This window comes from Mytilus californianus, unplaced genomic scaffold (genome assembly GCF_021869535.1).
Source record: "Mytilus californianus isolate M0D057914Y unplaced genomic scaffold, xbMytCali1.0.p SCAF_10, whole genome shotgun sequence".
In the NCBI taxonomy this organism is placed as follows: domain Eukaryota; kingdom Metazoa; phylum Mollusca; class Bivalvia; order Mytilida; family Mytilidae; genus Mytilus; species Mytilus californianus.
In genome coordinates this window covers 5,848,015-5,873,771 of record NW_026262582.1, presented here as the reverse complement: position 1 = coordinate 5,873,771, position 25,757 = coordinate 5,848,015, and the positions used below count along the sequence as shown (strand labels likewise).

Here is a 25,757-nt window from a genome sequence, read left to right as displayed (position 1 = left end):
ATTTGCATGAATACCTTCTTTAAACATTGCTTACGATATATGTGACTGAAAGGCATTTTCCCTATGTGCAGTTATCAAGTAATATCCAATGAGAATTTTGAAGACCTTCTGTTTGACAATAGTACTATAATGTATCAAATCTTAATTTGGAACGCATATGAATTAGAATCTAAAAAACTTTTCTAAAGAAGATTTGATTTGATTTTTGATATTTGGGGTTTTAACGCCACTTTTAAGCACCGCTTTTGGGCTTTTTCGTGGCGGCCAGTTTTTATTGGTGGAAGAAGCCGGAGTGCTCGGAGAAAACCAACGACCTTCGATAGGAAAACTGACAATCCTAGTCAATTAAGATTTGAGTCGAGTGCACCCGCACGGACGGGGTTCGAACTCACAACCTCAGTGTTGACTGGCTAATGATTACAGTAGTAACTACTTAGACCACTCGGCCACCGAGGCCCCTTCTACAGAAAACAAATCATAGCATTAGATAGAGGGAAATAACATATTAAAACAAGGCAAAACATCTGCGAAATAGATGTAAAGCAAAACATCTTTATCTATGGTTCTTTTATGTTTTAATGTACTGAAACACATGCGATGTTAATACCGATACAAACCATATGAAAATATCTGTATATCTATTAATGATATGTTTATCCATAGGAACAATGAATTTTCGTATGTAGTTGTTATAAACCATACCTTTGTAAAAAGATTAAATATATGACAAAGATTCAGCCTCAACAAATCTATAAATTTCAATTAAACATCTATGAGCAAAACATATTTTTGGATAAAGATTTGATTAATATGTACTAACAGACAAAAGGATATCACATAATCAATGTTTAGAATGAAATCAACGTTCAAACCTGTGATTGCGGTGGGTAAAAACCGCAATGTCTATACTGCATGCAAAAACAAAAATCTTGGTAGAGGGTTCTAAATACAGCAAAAGCAACATTTTCCAAAATACAAAAAAATTGAAGATGTATATTTTAACAAAACGCATTTGACTAACAGGTCGAACAACACATGTCCTTAAACCATGCTGACTGCCATTGGCGATTGCCAAATACACGGATCAACAAAATGGATCTTAATTATTGATTTAAAACTAAGCAGAAAACTTGCGAAAAAGATGGTTCACCGCAAACAGAAGGTGCAAATTTTTGTTGAGTACACCATATCCGGATTTCGACAATTAATGTCTCTTCAGTGATGTTAAACGATATTTGGAAGGCCTTACAATTTACCTCAATTTAGGAGAGACTCCTGAATTTTGAGGAGTCGAAATAAGATGAACGGATCATATAAACCCGAAGGCAAATATAATAAAAGCCCTATTGAAAATATAAACCATTAAAAATTGAAAACAACGATCAAACTTATGATTGCGTTAGATAAAAACCGCAATTTTTAAACGTGTGCATGAAAAAAACAAATTTCATGGTAAAGAGGTCTTAACATACATTACAAACAACATTTTCCAAAAGACCAAAAAAGGTGAAGAAGTATATTTTAACAAAACGGGTTTGACTAACAGGAGGTCGAACAACAAATGCCCTTTAACCCTGCTGACTGCCATTCGTGATTGCAAAATAAACAGATAAACAAATGGATCCTTATTTATATAATATATATCTTTCTACAAACGTCAAATGTTAAACACATAAAAGGTTACTGGGTTTTAAACGGACGTTATTGAAGATTTATAATACTGTTTTGAATTACAAATGCCAGGACTTATACGTAATATAACAATCCGTTTTTTTTTTTGGCAAATATTAATCAGTGTAAAAAGACTTCACCATCAATGTTCTTTTAAAACATATAAGTCCCTGCCAATGTTTTAATTTGCAGGAACTAGATAAATCCATTAGATGTAGGTATACCTTAAATAAGTTATCATTCACATAATACACAAATACTATGCTATAAACATGTTAACGTTTATTACATTTGTGCAGTCTGATAATATGTAACTATTTGTCACTTTCTTTACTCCGCCTTAAAACTAAATTATACATGCATATTTCCATCTGTTGATTGTCGTTTTATATTTAAATGTTTTTTTTATTACAATGTTGAACTTTCTATTAGACATTTGTCCCACTGTAATATAAACAACGACTGTTCCGTTTTACATACATGCTGCAAATATATTTTAATCAAACAAAAAGACAAAAAGGGAATATGTCTTTTACCTGTGATGCAGAATCTATGTCACATACAGACAATATATGAAGTATTGTATATAGTCGTTGTCACTGCATGTATGATGCAGTAATAAATATAAATTGATGAATGAATCCTTTTTGAGATCAACATACATATGTGCAGTATGCATAAATGATGATTTGTGAATGAAAACTGATATTGGCTACAGGGTTGAATTATACGCTTAGAAAACCGGAACGTTGGTTAACTTCGTAAAACGGAACAAGTTTCTTACTTGATCCTCCAATATGTTTTTTTCTATTCAGAATGGTCAAACTGCACTACACATTATTTCTACTAGATATATCGAAAAAGAAGATATGGCGAAGTTGTTAATTGACGGTTGTATTAATCTGAACTTACAGGACAAGGTTTGTGGAAGAAATATATACTATTATGTATATTTTACACTATTTCATGTAATGTTGTCATTTTAATGTTATATTTAACATTGCCATAAAAGCGGGAGGTTTGGCTATTCACAAAACCAGGTTAAACCCACCATTTTTTTTTTCTTAAAATGTCCTGTACCAAGTCAGGAAAATGGCCATTGTTATATTATAGTTCGTTTCTGTGTGTGTTACATTTTAATGTTGTGTTTCTGTTGTGTCGTAGTTATCCTCTTATATTTGATGTGTTTCCCTCAGTTTTAGTTTGTAACCCGGATTTGTTTTTTTCTCAATTGATTTATGAATTTCGAACAGCGGTTTACTACTGTTGACTTATCATATCTATATTACAACAAAAGCAATCTTGAAAATATTATAACTGTGGTAGGACCAAAGGTCACTGTTGTCATTTGTGCTTTGTGCAGTTCACATAGTTTTAAAATACAGATTGCAATTTGCATTCATAACATTTTTTAACAGTGCTCACGTTACATGTGACTGCAACAGATCGTGTTAATATTAATTTAAACCACATAATAAATTTACACATATTTACATGAAGATATGTTTTGTAACATATTGTTACCAACACAGTGTGGAGTTATCAATTATTATCTAGTGCAAGGTTTGGAGACCTGCTGTTTGCCAATAGTAGTATAACTTATTAAATCTTAATTTCGAAAACATATGATTTAAAACTTAAAAAATATTTTCGAAAAAGACAAAGCATTCCATTAGATAGAGGAAAACATATAAAACAAGGAAAATAAAGCAACACATGTTTATCTTTGTTTCTTTCATGTTTTAATGTATTGAAACACATGCATCATTGATCGTATTCAAACAACCAGTTTTAAAACATCATTAACAAAACTAAAAATTTGTAATATCTCTTTTTTATTGAATATATCATTTAATCAAACTAATCACTTGATTTTAATTACCAAATATCAGAATTGACGAACAGACACCATTGATGACTTGATTTGTATTCAACTACAACAAATAACAAACTCTGATTTTGTTTGGATGTTGAATTGTCATGGCAACAATTAATCAAAATTCATTCAAACAACAACTGTTACAACAACAATACACAACCGAAATATTTGTCAATCAATAAAATCTTGATGACGATTGAACTAATCACAGTATCACAGCTGGGCGATCTACAACTGGTACTGAAGGGCGGTCCCATTCAGCAATATTTCAGAATTAGTAGCTAGGCTATCCATAGTCTGCATAAAATGAAGTAAATTTCGCTCCGGTTGTGTGACTGTGCTTCAGTATGTTACCATAACGAGTAGTTGTACATGTTGTATGAAGACTCGAGCATCTGAAAAATAAATAAAACCAGCAGCAAACACAGTTCAGTTAATAAGGGTTGAAAAGGATGGGTCTAAATTTTCCAACGTCCTCCTAAAATCTTGATGACGATTGAACTAATCACTGTTTCACAGCTGGGCGATCCAAAGCTGGTGAACTGAAGGACGGTCCCATTCAACAATATTTCAGAATTAGCAGCTAGGCTATCCATAGTCTGCATAAAATGAAGTAAATTTTGCTCCGGTTGTGTGACTGTGCTTCAGCATGTTACCATGACGGATAATTGTATGAAGACTCGAGCATCTGAAAAATAAATAAAACCAGTAGCAAACAAAGTTCAATTTATAAGGGTGGGAGAGGATGGGTCTAGATTTTTCAACGTCCTCTCCGTTTGGTTTTCAAGCTAAAAGTGACCGTTAAATTGCATGGACTTTTACGGCTCAACTCTCACATTCTCAAATTAGCATTACAATAAAAGTAAATGACGACTCGATTTGTCGAGTCTCAGTACACGTATACTATGTTACTTCAATACACGAATTTAATTTTCATTTAATTAAATTATATTATTGAATATATCATTTGATCAAATTATTCACTTGATGTAAATGACCAAATATCAGAATTGACGAACATACACCATTGATGACTTGATTTGTATTTAACTACAACAAATAACTAACACTGATTTTGTTTGGATATTGAATTGCCATGGCAACATTTAATCAAAATTCATTCAAACAACAACCGTACAACAACAGTACACAACCAAAATATTTGTCAATCAATAAAATCTTGATGACGATTGAACTAATCACAGTATCACAGCTTGGCGATCTACAACTGGTACTGAAGGGCGGTCCCATTCAGCAATATTTCAGAATTAGTAGCTAGGCTATCCATAGTCTGCATAAAATGAAGTAAATTTTTGCTCCGGTTGTGTGACTGTGCTTCAGCATGTTACCATAACGAGTAGTTGTACATGTTGTATGAAGACTCGAGCATCTGAAAAAATAAATAAAACCAGCAACAAACACAGTTCAGTTAATAAGGGTTGAAAAGGATGGGTCTAAATTTTCCAACGTCCTCCTAAAATCGTGATGACGATTGAACTAATCACTGTTTCACAGCTGGGCGATCCAAAGCTGGTGAACTGATGGACGGTCCCTTCAGCAATATTTCAGAATTAGCAGCTAGGCTATCTATAGTCTTATAAATGAAGTAAATTTCGCTCCGGTTGTGTGACTGTGCTTCAGCATGTTACCATGACGGATATTTGTATGAAGACTGGAGCATCTGAAAAATAAATAAAACCAGTAGCAAACAAGTTCAATTTATATGGGTGGGAGAGGATGGGTCTAAATTTTTCAACGTCCTCTCCGTTTGGTTTTCAAGCTAAAAGTGACCGTTAAATTGCATGGACTTTTACGGCTCAACTCTTACATCCTCAAATTAGCATTACAATAAGAGTAAAGGACGACTCGATTTGTCGAGTCTCAGTACACGTATACTATGTTACTTCAATACACGAATTTAATTTTCATTTAATTAAATTATATTATTGAATATATCATTTGATCAAATTAATTACTTGATGTAAATGACCAAATATCAGAATTGACGAACATACACCATTGATGACTTGATTTGTATTTAGCTACAACAAATAACAAACACTGATTTTGTTTGGATATTGAATTGCCATGGCAACATTTAATCAAAATTCATTCAAACAACAACTGTTACAACAACAGTACACAACCAAAATATTTGTCAATCAATAAAATTTTTGATGGCGATTGAACTAATCACTGTATCACTGTAACCATATTGTCCTGAAAATTGTTTGGACAAATATTGTGAAATTAATTGTACAAATTTTAAAACTGCACATTAGCGCGTCACTGTTTTTATATATCCTGTGATATTTTCCTTGATGGAACATGTTCTTTGTTGATCCGCCGTTTGCATGTTCTTTCGACTATTATATTATTTGTTCGTGCGTATATTCTGATATGAATGTTCTTGTGTGTGTTTGTGCTGTATTTCTGTCATGTAGTGTTAAACGATATTTTGTAACATTGTCATAAAACGGAAAGTTTGGCTAGCCATTAAACCAGGTTCAACCGAACATTTGTTTCTTAAAATGTTTTGTACCAAGTCAGGAATATGGCAGTTGTTTTCAAATAGTTCGTTTCTATGTGTATTGGCGTTGGTTTTTTGTTGCACTTCGGTGTACTTGTTGTTTCTTTGTTATCCTCTTATAATTGACGTGTTTCCCTCTGTTTTGGTTTGTAACCGGATTTGTTTTCTCTCAATTAATTGATGACTTTTGATTACTGGTATACTACTGTTGCCTTTATTTAAAGTCAGTATGAAAGGTATTTTTACTCATAAACAGTTAACCGTATAACCCTAGAATGTTTTTATTTGAGGCCCCTAGGTCCTAAGTTAGAAAATGAAGTCAAGGTCAAAGGTCAAGGTCAAGTTCTCAATTTTGATATTTCCTTGTTTTTGCACTTCTCCAACATTTTTAAATATATCTATAAAAAAACAAGTGCAAAATGTTTGCTTAATTGTAATGAAGATATGTAACTTTTGGTCTGGAACAATCTAATAGCATCTAATAGGAGTTAGTGCCCCTCAAATGTGCAATTATAAGGTTAATTGATTATTACTTCAACATGGTTCATTATAAAGCCATATGACCTTTTACAAAAGGTTGGATGAAATATGACCTTGAAAATTGACTACCGGAAGTGACCTTGAGAAAACCGGAAGTAGCCATTTTTTGCACTTTTTTCATGGAAAAGAACAAGAAATCCATATATTTTGTAATTTAGATACATTAACTTATCACTTAAGTCAAGAAGTGACTTCTGATAAACCGGAAGTGGCCAATTATCTCCTTGTTTACAGGCAAAAGTATATATAAACTATATATTTTTGGAATCAGTGTGAAAGAAGCTATCATATGAGACCGGAAGTGACATTTACTTCACCGGAAGTAGCACATTATCTCCCTTATTTCACTCAAAAGTATATAGAAACCTCTTATTTATCGTATCAGTATGAAGAAACGTATGATGGGATGCCAATTGTAACTTTGAGTAAACAGGAATTAGATATTTTTCAAGAACTTTGAAAATTGAGGTGGAAAGACCTTCAATTGTTCTCTGAACAATTGGTTTTTAATTATTATTAGGTCTTTCCACTTTTCTGTGGAAAGACCTATTGGTTTTCTTCCGATTATTTTTTTTTTTCTTCCGCCTAATTTTGTTCTTGCGATAAATATTTGTTTCACAATATGTCGCTTAGATATTTGGTAAATGATATCGAACAGTTTATGCGCCTTTGAAATTTACCCTGCGTAACCAAATGATTTTCTTTGTAGGAGTTATCTCCCCGAACACTGTTTTCCTTGTGCACGCATCTCCTCCGTAACCGTAAAAGAAACCGACAAATTTATTTTACCAAATTGCTCGTTATATCCTCAGGATGTTTTGTCCAATTTTGACCGAAGCGATACGCAAACTCCATATGAGAGTTATTTCCCCTTCTGTATTTGACATAAGGGATATATAAATGTATAGCATGAATAGTAAGTGATAGAGACCTAAGGTATATTGATTTGAGTTCCTTGGTTCATTTAAATGAAATTGAGGCCAAGGTCAAAGGTCAAGGTCATATTCTAAATTTCCACTTTTCCTTGTTATTTGATCTCCTTTGTCACTTTCAAAATTACAAATTAAAGAACTAGTGCAAAATGTTTGCTTAATTGTGATAAAGATATGATACATTTGGTCTGAAATAATCCAATGATATCTTATAGGAGTTATTATCCCTGAAATGATTCAATTTAAGGTTAATTGATTATTACTCCAACTTGGTACATAAAGCCATAGGGTCTTTTGCAAACTGTTGGTTGGAATATGACATTGAAAAAAGTAAACCGAAAGTGACCTTGAGTGAACCGGAAGTAGTATTTTTTGCCCTTATTTCATTGAAAAGTACCTAGAAACCATATATTTTTTAAATGATCATAGGTTAACCTATCATTTGAGACCGGAAGTGACGTTTTATAAACCGGAAGTAGCATATTATCTTCCTTATTACAGGCATAAGTATATACAAACTATATATTTTTGGAATCAGTGTGAATAAAGCTATCATATGAGACCGGAAGTGACATTTTCTAAACCGGAAGTTGGCAATTGTCTCCCTTATTTCAGGCAAAAGTATATAAAAACCATTTATTTATTGAATCAGTATGAAGAAATCTATACTTTGACGCTATTAATAACTTTGAGTAAACCAGAAGTAGCTTCCTATCAATTATTTAGAAAATTGATGTGGAAAGACCTACAATTGTTCTTCGAACAATTGGTTTTTAATTTTTTTTTTTTCTTCCGCCAAATTTTGTTCTTGCGATAAATATTTGTTTCGCAATATGTCGCTTAGATATTTCTCATATTGTATCGTATATTTTATGCGCTTTTAAATTTCACCCCGCTAAGCCGAACAATTATCTTTGTAAGAGTTATCTCCCTATTCACTTTTTATCAAGTGTGTGCATCTCCTTCGTAACAAAAAAAGATATCGACAAAATTCTTTTTGTAAATTGTTCGTTACATCTCAGGAATTTTTGGCTAATTGGATAGAAGCGATTCGATGAAATTTTATAGGAGTTATTTACCTTTATCAAATAAATTTGTCGTTATGATTTTGTTATTCATAAACTGTAAGCCGTATTAACCTAAAGTCTTTTTATTTGAGGTCCTTGGATCATAACTTCGAAAATGAGGTCAAGGTCAAAGGTCAAGGTCATGTTCTGAATTTTGTCTTTTGCTTGTTTTTGCATTTTCTCCGATATTTTAAATGTTATATATTAAAGAACAAGTGCAAAATGTTTGTTATATTGTGATGAAGATATAACACATTTGGTCTGAGACAATCCAGCGACATCTTATTGGAGTTATTGCCCCTGAAATGTTTTATTTTAAGGTAAATTGATTATTACTTCATATTGGTACATGATAAAGCCATAAGATCTTTTGCAAAATGTTGGGTGACATATGACCTTGAAAAATGTCAACCGGAAGTGACCTTGAGTGAACCGGAAGTAGTCATTTTTGCACTTATTTCATGTAGAAGTACATAGAAACCATATATTTTTTGAATGGTCATACATTAATCTATCATATGAGACGGAAAGTGACATTTTCTTAACCGGAAGTAGCCAATTATCTCCTTTTTTACAGGCAAAAGTATATATAAACCATATTTTTTTGGAATCAGTGTAAATAAATCTATCATATGTGACCGGAAGTGACATTTTCTAAACCGTATGTAGCCAATTATCTCCCTTTTTTCAGGCAAATGTATATATAAACCAAATATTTTTGGAATCAGTGTACATAAAGCTATCATATGAAACCGAAAGTGATATTTTCTAAACCGGAAGTTGACAATTATTTTCCTTATTTCAGGCAAAAGTCTATAGAAACCATATGTTTATTGAATCAGTATGAAGAAACCTATGATTGAACGCCAATAGTAGCTTTGAGTAAACCAGAATTAGCTTCTCATCAATTATTTAGAAAATTGATGTGGAAAGACCTTCAATTGTTCCTTTAACAATTGGTTTTTAATTTTTTTTTTTTTTCTTCCGCCAAATTTTGTTCTTGCGATAAATGTTTGTTTCGCAATATGTCGCTTAGATATTCCTTATATTGTATCGTATAGTTTATGCGCTTTTAAATTTCACCCTGCTAAGAGGAACAATTTTCTTTGTAAGAGTTATCTCCCTATTCACTGTTTATCAAGTGTGTGCATCTCCTTCGTAACAAAAAAAGATATCGACAAAATTCTTTTCTAAATTGTTCGTTACATCCTCAGGAATTTTTGGCTAATTTGAATCGAAGCGATTCGATGAAATTTTATATGAGTTATCTACCTTTACAAAATAAATTTGTCGGTACGTGCTATTAACTTATCAACCGTTAACCATATAACCTTGGAATGTTTTTATTTTAGGCCCCTAGGTCCTAACTTACAAAATGAGGTTAAGGTCAAAGGTCAAGGTCAAGTTCTCAATTGTGACTTTTCCTTGTTTTTGCATTTTGTCCAACACTTTAAAAGATATGTATAAAAGAACAAGTGCAAAATGTTTGCTTTATGGTAATGAAGATAAGTAACATTTGGTCTGATACAATCTAATGGCATCTTATAGGAGTTAGTGCCCCTGAAATGTCTAATTATAGGATTAATTGATTATTACTTGAACTTGGTTTATTATAAAGCGATATGACCTTGAAAAATGACAACTGGAAGTGACCTTGAGAAAACCGGAAGTAGCCTATTTTGCACTTTTTTCATGAAAAAGTACTCGGAATCCATATATTTTGTAATTTAGATACATGAACTTATCACTTAAGACTAGAAGTGACTTTCGATAAACCGGAAGTGGCCAATTATCTCCTGGTTTACAGGCAAAAGTATATAAAAACTATATATATTTGGCATAACTGTGTAAGAAGCTATCATATGAGACCGGAAGTGACATTTACTTCACCAGAAGTAGCTAATTATCTTCCTTATTTCACTCAAAAGCAAATGGAAACCTCTTATTTATCGTATCAGTATGAAGAAACTTATGATTGGATGCCAGTTTTCGAAATTGAAATTGACCCTGCTTAACCGAATACTTTTCTTTGTAGGAGTTATCTCCCCGAACACTGTTTTGACATATGACCTTGAAAAAGTAAACCGGAAGTGACCTTGAGTGAATCGGAAGTAGTATTTTTTGCACTTATTTCATGGAAAAGTACCTAGAAACCATATATTTTTTAAATGATCATAGGTTAACCTATCATTTGAGACCGGAAGTGACATTTTATAAACCGGAAGAAGCATATTATCTTCCTTATTACAGGCATAAGTATATACAAACTATAAATTTTTGGAATCAGTGTGAATAAAGCTATCATATGAGACCGGAAATGACATTTTCTAAACCGGAAGTTGGCAATTATCTCCCTTATTCCAGGCAAAAGTATATAGAACTCATCTATTTATTGAATCAGTATGAAGAAATCTATACTTTGACGCTATTAATAACTTTGAGTAAACCAGAAGTAGCTTCCTATCAATTATTTAGAAAAGTGATGTGGAAAGACCTTCAATTGTTCTTTGAACAATTGGTTTTTAATTTATTTTTTTTCCGCCAAATTTTGTTCTTGCGATAAATTTTTGTTTCGCAATATGTCGCTTAAATATTTCTCATATTGTATCGTATATTTTATGCGCTTTTTAATTTCACCCTGCTAAGCCGAACAATTTTCTATGTAAGAGTTATCTCCCTATTCACTGTTTATCATCTGTGTGCATCTCCTTCGTAACAAAAAAAGATATCGACAAAATTCTTTTTACAAATTGTTCGTTACATCCTCAGGAATTTTTGGCTAATTTAGATCGAAGCGATTCGATGAAATTTTATAGGAGTTATCTACCTTTACAAAATAAATTTGTGGTTTCAACTCATCAACCGTTAACCGTATAACCCTGGAATGTTTTTATTTGAGGCCCCTAGGTCCTAACTTAGAAAATGAGGTCAAGGTCAAAGGTCAAGGTCAAGTTCTCAATTGTGACTTTTGCTTGTTTTTGCATTTTCTCCGACACTTTGAAAGATACATATTAAAGAACAAGTGCGAAATGTTTGCTTTATTGTAATGAAGATATGATTCATTTGGTCTGATACAATTTAATGGCATCTTATAGGAATTAGTGCCCCTGAAATATCTTAATATAAGATTATTTGATAATAACTTCAACTAAGTTCATTATAAAGCCATAAGACCTTGTACAAAAGGTAAGGTGACATATGACCTTGAAACATGACAACCGGAAGTGACCTTGAGAAAACCGGAAGTAGCCATTTTTGCACTTTTTTCATTTAAAAGTACTCGGAATCCTTATATTTTGTGATATAGATACATAAACTTATCACTCAAGACTTGAAATGACTTTCGATAAACCGGAAGTGGCCAATTATCTCCCATTCTACACACAAAAGTACATAGAAACTATATGTTTTTGGAATCAGTGTAAAAGAAGCCATAATATGAGACCGGAAGTGACATTTACTTTACCGGAAGTAGCTAATTATCTCCCTTATTTCACTCAAAAATATATAGAAACCATTTATTTATCCTATCAGTATAAGGAAACTTATGATTGGATGCCAATTTCAACAATGAGTAAACCGGAACTAGATTCTTTTCAAAAACTTTGATGTGGAAAGACCTTCAATTGTTCTCTGAACAATTGGTTTTTAATTAGGTCTTCCACTTTTCTGTGGAAAGACCTATTGGTTTTTTTCTGATTTTTTTTTTTTTTTTCTTCCGCCAAATTTTGTTCTTGCGATAAATTTTTGTTTCGCAAGATGTCGCTTAGATGTTTCGTATATGATATCGAACAGTTTATGCGCCTTTGAAATTGACCCTGCTTAACCAAATACTTTTCTTTGTAGGAGTTATCTCCCCGAACAATGTTTTCCTTGTGCATGCATCTCCTCCGTAACCGTAAAAGAAAGCGACAAATTTATTTTACCAAATTGCTCGTTATATCCTCAGGATGTTTTGTCCAATTTTGACCGAAGCAATACGTAAACTCCATATGAGGGTTATTTCCCCTTCTGTATTTGACATAAGGGATATATAAATGTATAGCATGCATGGTAAGTGATAGTGACCTAAGGTATATTGATTTGAGTTCCTTGGTTCATTTAAATGAAATTGAGGCCAAGGTCAAAGGTCAAGGTCATATTCTAAATTTTCACTTTTCCTTGTTATTTGATCTCCTCTGTCACTTTTAAAATTACAAATTAAAGCACTAGTGCAAAATGTTTGCTTAATTGTGATTAAGATATGATACACTTGGTCTGAAACAATCCAATGATATCTTATAGGAGTTATTGTCCCTGAAATGATTCAATTTAAGGTTAATTGATTATTACTCCAACTTGGTACATGATAAAGCCATAAGATCTTTTGCAAACTGTTGGTTGACATACGACCTTGAACAATATCAACCGGAAGTGACCTTGCGTAAACCGGAAATAGCCATTTTTGCACTTATTTCATGGAAAAGTACCTAGAAACCATATATTTTTTGAATGGACATACATAAACCTTTTATTTGAGACCGGAAGTGACATTTTATAAACCGGAAGTAGCATATTATCTCCCTTATTACAGGCATTAGTATATACAAACTATATATTTTTTGAATCAGTGTGAATAAAGCTATCATATTAGACCGGAAGTGACATTTTCTAAACCGGAAGTAGCTAATTATCTCCTTTTTACATGCAAAAGTATATATAAACCATATTTTTTGGAATCAGTGTAAATAAAGCTATCATATGAGACCAGAAGTGACATTTTCTAAACCTGAAGTTGGCAATAATCTCCCTTATTTCAGGCAAAAGTTTATAGAAACCATATATTAATTGAATCAGAATGAAGAAACCAAAGCTTGGACACCAATAGTAACTTTGAGTAAACTGGAAGTAGCTTCTCATCAATAATTGATGTGGAAAGACCTTCAATTGTTCTCTGAACAATTGTTTCTTTTTTTTTTCTTTCTTTATTTTTTTTTTTGTAAGACTTGAAATAAATTTATTGAAAATCACCTGAATATAATTTACCTTGTATAACCCAGGGAAGTATACACAAGGGGCCCTGTGTTTACAATTATCCATCGTCCAGGGATAAACGGTGGACTCTTATAAAAAAAATCTATTTTATAAATTTTGAGCATAAAATATACATTCAAAAGACATATTCGTTACATAGACAGAGTTTGCTTACAACATATTTATAACATTCTACATTAGATAATAAACATCAAAAGACACACTACAATCTACACATTACCTTTACTTATAATTGACATATACATTTGTACTTTTAACACATGGATTACATTGTAATGTATCGGTCAGTGATTTTAAAGATAGCATGCTCGAAATTGTAAATTCGTGTATTCTATATTTCTGTTGTTGGATGTATAATGTTCTAAAAAGGAAATGAAAGTAAGTACAAAATTGATAAGTCGCTTATTAATGTATAAGATTAATTATAAGTTATATTTAAGATGCAAAATTTCAAAAATAATGATATATCCATAGATTCAATTAAACTGCCCAGTTCCCGTTTTGCATATAATATCAATTGATTGGAAGTAAAACTTTTAGACTGATATTTGATTATATATGACATTATACTTTTTGTTGTAATCGTACATTCCTAGTGTGATAAGTTCTTCTCTCATTGGAATATATGTTGAGTTATTCAATACATTTACTTTTTAAACGCATCAAAAATATGTTCCCAAACAACCAATATAATGTTACAGCTGTGAAAAAGATGTGTGAGGGTTTCGTTTTCTGTTTTGCAAAAATGGCATTTACCATTATTTGATTTGCCGATTCTAAATAGTTTTTGCTCCGTATAGATGATGTTATGAACAATTTTTCAGCTATTTTGATTTGCTTTCTTAGAGGACATACTTTTATTTAAATGTATCCATATCTTTTTCCAAGGTAATTCTGAATTATACTGACTATTCCATTTGTTTGACATTTTGGAACTATATCTAAATTTAACGAATTTGATTAATTTCAAAGATATTTCACTGGGGATAACTACTTTATTCTGTGTATCGTTAAATTAAAAAAGTATTTTATAATGTAAAAACCCTTTTTTTTTTTGTGGTTCGGGATGAACGTAGACGTTTTTAGTCTGTCCTTGAACGATTTTGGAACAGCTTATTTCAGTCTTGTCCATTCCAAAATCCAGTTTCTGTTATCTTAAACGATATTGCATACAAAGTTTTTTGTTATTTTCGTTTTTTCATCCCAAATATCTTTTATTGTAAGAATTCCACTTTTTCCGAAGTTAACGCAGAAAATAGGTTTTTTGTTGTATTGAATTTTTATGTTTTCAAACAATTGTTAGATGTGATATCGTTTTTATTTATTTGACTTTGTATACTTAAAAAAATAGACCACGTTTTATTAAATTAAGATAGTGTTTTGGAAAAATTTCCAATTTGTAAATTCGAACATTTTGCTAAAAATTAATCACAATTATATTTGATATCAAACTTCTGTAACCACCATTTGGCTATCGTGTTCCAGGTATCGGTTTTAGATCTTAAAATCTTTTGCATACTTTTGATTTGTTTGGATTTAATGAACGAGTCTATATTAATCATACCCATCCACCATTACTGGTAAGCAACACACGTTCCTTTTAATTAAATTTACTTTTCCCTCCCATATAAAATTCCACATGACATTGTTTATTTCTTTTTTATATTTTTCAGGTATTCCTCGCATTTCTTTTTCGAACCCTATTTTAGATATAATCAATGATTTTGATATTAAGATCCTGCCCTTGAATGTTAGGTCACAAGATTTCCAAACCTCAAGACACGCATTAATTTGCTTATATAGCTTCTATATTAACACTGTATCCATGCATGACTCCCAATGCTTTATTTGGTTCCCTTGTCCTCCTATTTTTTATATTTTTGTGTTTTACTTTTTAACGACCCAAATATACCCCTACAGTCTTTTCATAATTTATCTAAGCTCCCAATGCTTTCTCGTATATGTCTTACTCCTTAAATATTTTCTCAATAGATTCCTCTGTTTTATTAACAAATTATGTATCGTCTGCAAACATGTTTATGTTAACCTCTTTGTTTTCATTTTCTGTGTTGGGGTGGGGTAAATTAATTCTTTTAATTTTTGGATTAGCCCTAATTGTGATTTGCCATCGGCTCTGCTTGTAAAATGTATAGCATCGGCGATATTGGAAAGCCCTGACGGATTGATCTAGTAATTGGGACATATCTTGATTGAAAACTGTTAGTTATTAAACAAGTTTTAGCATTTTTAGTAACATGTTAACCCATTCCCGAAAGTTTTCCCCAAATTGAAATGTTTCTAAACATGCATCTAACCATTCCCATTCTGCATAATCAAAAGGTTTTGGTTTGGTCAAAAAAAAAGTATGGATCCTTCCTCGTTTTCAATATCTATAAAATGAAAAAAATATATTGTAGCATTCTATTAGAATCAAAAATACTTCTGCCCTTAAAAAACCCTTTGTGATCTGTTTTTATAATTGATAGTAGAACTATTTTCAAACTTTCAGCCAGAATGTTTTAGCAAATTTTATAGTCTACATTATCATAATTTATGGTTAACAACACTTTGAATTTTTTGAAATACTAAGGCTTTCTACCTCAAGAGTAGATAACCTTAGCTGTATTTAGCAAAACTTTTAGGAATTTTTGGTTCTCAATGCTCTTCAACTACGTACTTTATTTGGCCTTTTTATCAATTTTTGATTCGAGCGTCACTGATGAGTCTTTTGTAGACAAAACGTATGGCGTAAATATAAAATTTCAATCCTGGTATTTATGATGAGTTTATTTGATCATGTCATAGGTAGTCAGTTCTTAATGTCCTCTCTCCCCCCACTTTTATATAATAAGGTTATCATTCCAAGTCTCTGCGATTCGAAAAGCGTTTTATAAAAAAAAGTTTCTTTAAAAATTTGCGTAAGCTCATTTTGCATTAAAACAAATACTCCTGATAAAATTCTGCAGTTATGCCATCTTCTCCTGGTGATTTATCCCTTTTCATTAATTTAATTGCTTTAAAAATTTCATCTTTCGTAATTTCACTATCCCATAAACGTTTTTTTCTGTTTTATTTACATTATGTGGTACTTTTTCCCCAGCCTCTCTATTTCAACCCCCTCAGGTAAAAAGTATCATTATAGGTACAATATTAAGACCCATTAAATTAAAATTACCGAAATTATTGGTATTGGCCATGGTTAATGGCTTATTTGAATGGCTGTCAAATTCGCTTTAAAATGAAATTGCCTTGTATTTAATGATCCTTAAACTTCCATTAAAATTAGTTGATAGCAAACTTGTTAACCATTTTCAATGGCTGTTAAATATCCCATTCCCAGTATATTGGTACCCCCTTCTCCCTTCATTTGCAATGTCCACTTAAACTAAAGCAGTCCATTGTCTTAATTGTAATGGATAGAGACACTCAATCAATGTTCACCATGGCTTACTGGTGCTCGCTGTACAGTTTCAATAATTACAAGATTTTCTTATTAATCTCATAATACTTGTTAGGCGTGTTAAAAGTATGTTAATGGTTTCCCCACCTATGTATACTCTATTTTGTTACAGAAAATACCTACCCTTAGATGTTTTTTACCATGTTTTAACACTGAAGCAGTGTTAAAACCCAAATTTCCTCCTATTAGCACAAGGTGAATAAAATCAAAATTTTGAATTTCCTAAAAAAATCCTTTAATGCTTGGTTAGTATAGTACAAAAAAAAATTTGCTGGCTACAACACTCCTCCCCTTTTCCCTAGAAAATCTAAATTGTATGTGCCTTGGCTTATGATATTCAAACAAGATAATAGTGAAATCTGACAAAAATTGAAACCTGACCATCGAACATTATCAGCCTCACCGAAAAAACTGAATAACAATAAATTCCATAAAAACAAAATTGCATATATTATATATATATTACATTTGAAGCCATTTGGAATATAAGATTAATTGATTAATTACCTCCCCCCCTTCCGTACGTAGTTAATCAAGTAAGTTCACCTCAAAGTGTCAATCTTGCCCCATATTATATCGGCCTGAAGTTGATTCGCCCCAATTGGTTTTATGAGAAATATATCATTGGTTGTCGCATTAAAAACATTTTTCAACTCTGATCAGTTTTTTTAAAAGTTTTCAAATAAAAAAAAAACTTGTATTCACCGGCACAGGGTTCATTTGGATTGACTAGTTGCCGCATTATCTATGACAGTAAATTTGCCTTAGGTCGTTCTGTTCAGTACAATCACAAAATAAAAGAACACGTGGCCATGACTTGCTTACATTTTACATATGTTTCTCTGTCATAAGATTCAAATATGTTTAATTAAGTGCATCATTGATGTTTGGACTATATATTAAAGCATGATATGTGCCTCTTCTGTGAAAATTGATGCCACTCCTAATATGAAACATTTTCAAAGTTGTGGAAATATATAACAAAAATAAAAACATTTAGTTCGGTTGTCAATTAGAAAACTATAAAATCCAATATACATCAAACGCAAGTTCTAATATTTGATACCAACTGTAATAGAGTACTAAACTACAAAATCAATGATTAATAAAACAAACACAAATTGGCATGATCAAAAGAGTGGTCCCACCATCAGGCAATACACACCAATCAGTGGTAAAAACTAGATCAGACTACATAAGATTGTGTTACAATACATGGTATGGAATATTTATGATGGTCATTACTTAATAATTGTATTAACAGGAAATAATTTAATGGCCATCAATATTAAAGATTGAAGTGTTATTGAATTGAACATTTTTAATGGCCATTACATACAATTAATAACCATTACATAATAACGCTTGAGACAAACAGGATGGAAATTCCTTTTTTGGTCATTATATTACATGTGTTAGTAATTAATTGGCATTAAGTTACCATTAATTATTTTTCATTACAAAACATAATGGCCATGATATAAGAACAGGTTTTGGTAAAGTTATAATAATGACTATTTAATGACATCATAACTATATTGACCTGAATTAATGGCAATTACTTAGGATTATAATGGGTTTTTTCAGAACCCATTAAAAATGTCATTACAAACTTTGACAGGACTTTTAATGGGTTTCTGGGATTTTAACTGGATTTTAATGGGAATTTAATAGTTTGACGTTGCAGTAGTGATATCTGAGACGCCAAATGTCCGTCAGCTCATTTTTTTCAATAAAGTTTTTTAGTTCATGATTGCCCACATCTTCACGCTTGGGCATATGTTTTCTATCTAATTTCTTATTTAGACAACCGTTAAAATCTCCCATAAAATAATTCACAACATCATTTCTTTACTTGATGTTAACTTATTAAAAATTTGTTTTCTTTCTATGGCAATATTAGGGGCGTAGACATTAAAAATTCGAACAATTTCGTTTGAGTCTAATTTGAATTCAACTATTTATTTTCTTCCCTCTGTATTTCTATATTTTTCAGTAACGTAAATATCTAAATTTTATTTCACTAAAATTGCTACCCTTTAGAAACGGAAGTCCCGATACACCAAAAACTTTACCCTCCCCATATTTTCCGCTTTCATTTTCTACCAATTGTGTACAATGAGTATCCTGCAAACATATAAAATCAAAATTCTTTTTCTGACACCATTGAAATAATGCATTTCGTTTTGACTTATCTCCCATACCGTTTGCGTTTTATGACACTAAAAGTTATGAAGAGGACAGATTAAAAATGAGACTCCGTAAATTTTACGGACACCATCAGGAATTGGTCGATCCATACGATGTGTCTTTGTCCAAACTAACTAAGGACATTTTTACCCCGTGTTAGATTGTGGTTTGACATTACGTCGTCTGATCTTTTAATTACCGAACGTGACTTATTCCCGATTGTGACTGTTTTGCTGAGTGTTCATTCGCATTGCTATAAGACGTGTCACGGTACTTTTCTATCCAAAACTCATGTATTTAGTTTTCTCATCGGATTTTGTCAAATGTCTTATCATTTGTAGTTGTAAATCTTATTTTTTTTCTGTTGTATTCGCGTGTTATGGTAAAGATAATTAATCATCCAGTTCATTAATTAGATTTTAGTTTGGGTCAACTAAATTTATACGATATATTTTGTTTACAGTTTGATTTAGAAAAAACACCGACATCGCTAGAAAATACTATTAATCAACTTATTACTACCACATTTTTATTAATTAGTATTGTAATTTTCATTGTTATTAATAAATGTTATATGAGTATTATAAACCAAATCTTGAATTCTATGCTAATTCTATCCTATTTTGGGGAAATTTCAGAAATTCAAATGTGACGTCACCTTTTTTTTTTGGCGTTGTTCTCTTTGGCTAACTCGGCTGTGAAAATAATTTGATCAGCACTTATTTTCCAAAGTGTCAATGACATTGCTGATATAAACCTATGATATAAGTTTCATAAATTCTGGCAAGAATTGTAAACATGAGAGCACTAGCAATTTTTAATAACATCAATATTTCCAAGGGGCATAATTCTTTAAAAAATAATTGATCAGCACTGATTTTCGAATTTGTCATAGACATTGATGATATAAACCTATAACATAAATTTCATAAAAATCTAGCAAGAAATTTACACATGAGAGCGCTATGGATGGACGGACAGACACCAATAACATCAATATTTCCAAGGGGCATAATTCTTTAAAAAATAATTGATCAGCACTGATTTTCGAATTTGTCATAGACATTGATGATATAAACCTATAACATAAATTTCATAAAAATCTAGCAAGAAATTTACACATGAGAGCGCTATGGATGGACGGACAGACACATATTTATGGTTTATGTTGTTTTATGTATTCGTTTTTATTCTGTAGTTAGTCACCACTTCGGTGTTTTCATGTATATCTATTATATAGTCATTTTTATAAACTTACTGTTTGCAAAAGTATGAATTATTCTAAATACTAAGGATTTTCTTATCCCAGACATATAACCTTAGCCGTATTTGGCACACCTTTTTGGAACTTTTGGTCCTCAATGCTCTTCAACTTTGTACTTGTTTTGGCTTTCGTTCTTTTATGATCTGAGCGTCACTGGTTAGTCTTATGTGGACGAAACGCGCGTCTTGCGTATTAAATTTTAAACCTGGTACCTTTTGTTAGCTATTATTCGTATGTTTCTCTGTCCTATATGTTCTCCCATTTATTTGTATTGTAGTCCTGTCATGTAATGTTGTCATTTTAATGTTATATTTAAGGCTAGCCACATAACCAGGTTAAACCCACCATTTTTTTCTTAAAATGTCCTGTACCAAGTCAGGAAAATGGCCATTGTTATATTATAGTTCGTTTCTGTGTGTGTTACATTTTAAATGTTGTGTTTCTGTTGTGTCGTAGTTCTCCTCTTATATTTGATGTGTTTCCCCCAGTTTTAGTTTGTTACCCGGATTTGTTTTTTTCTCAATCGATTAATGAACGGTATACTACTGTTGCCTTAGTTTATGGGAAAAAAATAAGTATGTATATTATAGACTTCCAAATTCTGCATATTTAGTTTACTGCACAGTTCAATGATTTCATTTGTGTTATACAAACAAAATAAAAGTCCAACAGATTTTGAATATATTTACAATAAATTAGTTTGCATGCACATTAATAGTGCACTTTTTTAGTTATCTCCCATACTATATATTTTATATACACTTATTACTTGCTTAGTTATTTCACCAACACATACACATATTTGTATCAATAACATAATATAGTTCAATAATTTTCCAAAATATTTACAATACGTACAAGCTTTTGCATACACAAATAAAAACAGTGATTTTTTTTTTAATTTCCATAATATGATAAAAAATTTATATTGATATATATATATACATTTTTTTACACCAAGTTCTTCATTAGCTTGTTTAAAAAAAATTGTGCTCGACTAGTCTATCTAGAAAACAGTTTCTTCCAAAGAAGAATTTGGTCTTTTTGGTAGTTGTTTCTCGGCTGATCGTGGTGTAGAAGCTGAACTTCGAGTAACTGTTTCGTATTGGCTTAATCTGTCTATGCTCATAAAGTTCTTGATATGAAAAACAAGTTGTTTTGCCCCTTCTGGAGTAATATGTACACCGGATGGTTCATTTTGTCAAACAATGTTTTAACGGGGTTGTAACCCATCCCTGGTCGACAGTAATCATCCTAAAGATCGACGAAAGATAGTCTTTGGTCTTTTGAGCACACCTTTTCCATATACAAATTTACAGAATGAGATGTCAGATTACATTTTGAAAAATTTGGATCTTGCCCTTTCATCGAAGTATACTGAATATGTTTATATTCGCATTTGGAAACTCTGCTTTTACTTTATTTAAAGCATTTGTCATATTAATACAAATTATTTCTTTTACTGTATTGTTTTTTTTTGTGACGTCGTTTGTATCCAAACCAAAGATGACCTTTGACACATAATTTTTTTCAACACTTTTGTCCAGTGTGACTTATAGTTTGTCAATGTACTCTGCTGTACTACCAGAAACAGATGCCATATGAATTGTGCGGTCAGATATCTAGAGACGGCAACAATTTTATTTTGATCTTTTTAAGCTCTCTTGAAATATAGAAATCATTGCCTGTCTATTTTCTACATTCCCTAATACTAATATGCTTTTCTGCATTAAGGATGTTCTCTACTCTTGTTTTTGACTTTTTGTCAGATATTCGGAATCCACTAGTTTTATCCATGTTAGTGCTAATAAAAATTTTACCTGCTAACCCCTATTTGTCTTTCATAATTTTATTACATATAGTTTAAATAGCCATATTTGAAAATGCTATAAAATCCTTGTTATTATTTCATAATATTTTTAAAGAAATAGGGTGCCTATGTTAAATGAATGAAAAGTCTAGAGAGAATTATTTCCCGCCAAATTTTCAACGGCTTATATCTCGAAAACAAGAACACGGACCCTTAATTTTTTTCTGCTTTTTTAGTTCCTTTATTTATATACTATCATTTTAGAACAGTCTTTTAATAATCTTGTTATTTTGAAACAGAGTAGCGAACATCCTTAATGCAGTTTTTTTCTATATGTTTATAGATATTTGTATTCTTGCTTGGCTATTTTGACATGTATGAAATAAAACTAATCTGGAAAGAGGATGCAAATTTAAGTAATATGCAAATCAATTCCAAATCTTCCACAAAAATTTAACAGCGTTTTGTAAAGCAACACAATTCTGTCAATCAAACTTTATTAGTCAACTTCAACACCTTGTATTTTGAATTTTTTATCACATAGTTTATTTTTAACAACCATGAGTAGAAATAAAAGATGTGAATTCATAGAAACAAATTATTTTATTGAACCATTTTTATTTACCTTCTGTTTTTTTGTCTTTTTTAAGGATGGAAATACTGCGTTACATTATGCTTGCAGAAGAAGTCACAACCATATAGTAGAATATTTGTTATTCAGACATTGCAATTCTAATATACGGAACTATGCAGTAAGTACCAGTGAATGGGTATCTTTGTTATAGGTCAAAAATTTACTTTGATATTACAAATTTAAACTTTGGAATACTACGTCAACTTACTTCAACCTATATCCATTTCGGTTTGGCAACCAAATGTACGGTATACTTTGACCAAATATATGTAATAATCAAATACATTCCGCGTAGTAAATTTGCATTTTGGTTTTGCAATAACAAAACATATCATAATCACAAATATCTCTCGATGTCAATGAATAAATAATTAACAATAAGCGCTTTTCTGCAATTTCATTCATCTGTTACGCCAAAACTTCAATATTAGAAATACATAGTAATTATCATAAAAAGAATGTGTAAAAGCTTTATGACAAACATGGCCTCAGAAGAATAGCCAAATTGATGAAAGGTCATCTTTGCCTTTGGGAGTAAGAAGTTTTGTTTTTTTTCTTCAATAAGAATAGAAATAGACATAGGATATCCCATGTTTAGCATTAACTATCTGTATTTGATACTGCAATTGAATTGTTTTGAGAGTTTCATGTGTGTATTTTGGTGGTTCGTTTTTCGTCTCAGAAGGTATCACCAGTCAAACATTTTGCGTTTTTGTTTCGTCCTAGAATATCATTCATTATTTGCCAATAATGATACAATAGTGGTAAAATGTTTAAGTTAGTATATACTCTTAGGATATATCTATTCCAAGGATTACATGTAGAATACTTAAATAAAAGAAGTTGTATGATTGCCAATAAGATAATTCTCCACAAATCAACACAACAGACAAAATGACACACAAATTAACAATATACGTTAAGGAATGGTGTTTAACATTGAGCAAACCCAACGCCGCATAGTCAGCTATAAAAGGCACAAAAAAAAACAAATGTAAAACATTTCAAACGAGAAAATTAGTAGCCTAAATAGTATTCAAAATAATGAACGAAAATAAAATATTTTATACAGAAACAAAAGAAAACCACTGAATTATAGGCTCCTGAATTAGGACAGGCACATACATAATACGGTGGGTTAAATTTGTTTAAAGGCGCCAACCTTAAACTTAGACAGTGGTGTACCCGTACAACATAAGAACAAACAGCTCGAAAAGGCTGAACATATTAGATGGATACAAATAGAAATGCATCCAACAAAAACACAGAATGAACGTAGATTGGTACTTAAAATACATCCAAACAATATGGAAACAATATTTAGAGACATGAGAGTAATCGTAGTTACTGAAAGCTAGTGCAAAGCAAATAACAATTAATCAAAAAATATGCATCAAGCACTAGCTCCACAATATAAATTGTTGACACAAATCTTTTGAATTTTGGTTTGCAATGCTCTTCATCATTGAAATATATTTTGTATTCCAGCTGACTTAAGTCTACTCAAATGTAAACGGAACAGGCGTCTAGCTTTATTAATTATAAAACTGACATTTTTGATAAAATTTCCTGTTATTTCTTACTAATACAAATACATTTTTGTCAGGGTGAAAGGCCAATAGGCGTGGTCAGAGAAAATGCAGACATACTTAAGATATTTAAGGTAACTAATTAATAGTTCTTCTTTTTAAACGTTTTTAACTTATTGAATAAAAGTATTGATGTTGTCTTTTTTGTTGTTGTTATAAAACAGGTAAACAGTTCATGTATAACGAAGTTCGTGTCTTGCATATACTAAAGATTTATCAAAAATGATGAAGTATGATTCTTTTTGAGTCCACCCTCAACCAAAACCAAACTACGCCGATGTAATATGTAGGCCACATATTATGCACATGTTTGTCAATCTTTATTATCTAAAATCAATTATACATGTTTCGATGCTATTTTGCAGGAATATGAAATGTGGCTTTTACGTGGTGAGTATTATTGAACTGTAACTCCATGACTCATCTGGATAGTTAAGTCAACCCGATTATCTAGAATACAGATTACGTTGTTATAAAATAGATACCAACACTGTCAACTTAAACATGTTAAATGTTATTTTACTTAAATTTCTGACCTATCGAATAGGCATATACTGACATAATAATAAAGATTCAAAATTTAACTGTATAAATGTCATGCCAGGTTTCTCCTGGGTTTGCAGTCTTCAGGGAAATCCGAAGCCAAAACATTGTAAGCAACATGTTATAAGAATTGGTACAATTGAAGAGCTATATCACCAAATAAGATGAATGTGGCACAACTTCATCTATGTTAACACTTCGCTTGCGGGTGTAATTCAGTGATTGTCGTTAGTTTCTTAATATCATATTCGTTTTTTTTTTGTTTTTTTTTTTGTTAAGGGCATTTGATACAGTTTCAAAGAAGTTAACTCTTGGCGCCATGTTAAGCGTTCTTATTCTCACAAAACGTCACTTTCGGCGAGAAGTCGTACGTGTTGTTTTCCGTAATAAATCTCACACACGTTATATTTACGCTCTTTTATTAAGTTTTTTCATTTCACTATGAAATTTTTAGTATATATACATGCGATAGAAATGATAAAAAGTATAATAAAATCACAAAAAATCAAACACATATATTTCTGTTGTTCCTCGTCTTGAATCTTTTATGAGACCGTCGACAATGAGGTCAATAAACTATCATATGCTTGTATACTTAATCTGATGTTCAGTGG

The 25,757-nt window shown here is 31.4% G+C and overlaps 1 protein-coding gene across 1 annotated transcript in view; it reads left to right on the top strand.

Moving 5' to 3' along the window:
- The first annotated feature begins 2,492 nt into the window (after positions 1 to 2,492).
- Positions 2,493 to 25,757, top strand: part of LOC127717491 (uncharacterized) — a 71,040-nt gene continuing 47,775 nt past the window's right edge. Inside the window, exons 1-4 of the mRNA XM_052223159.1 lie at positions 2,493 to 2,591; positions 23,028 to 23,129; positions 24,618 to 24,674; positions 24,966 to 24,990. Of these exons, the coding sequence (XP_052079119.1) occupies positions 2,541 to 2,591; positions 23,028 to 23,129; positions 24,618 to 24,674; positions 24,966 to 24,990 (235 nt within the window). The 5' untranslated portion in view covers positions 2,493 to 2,540. The remainder of the gene's footprint in view (positions 2,592 to 23,027; positions 23,130 to 24,617; positions 24,675 to 24,965; positions 24,991 to 25,757) is intronic.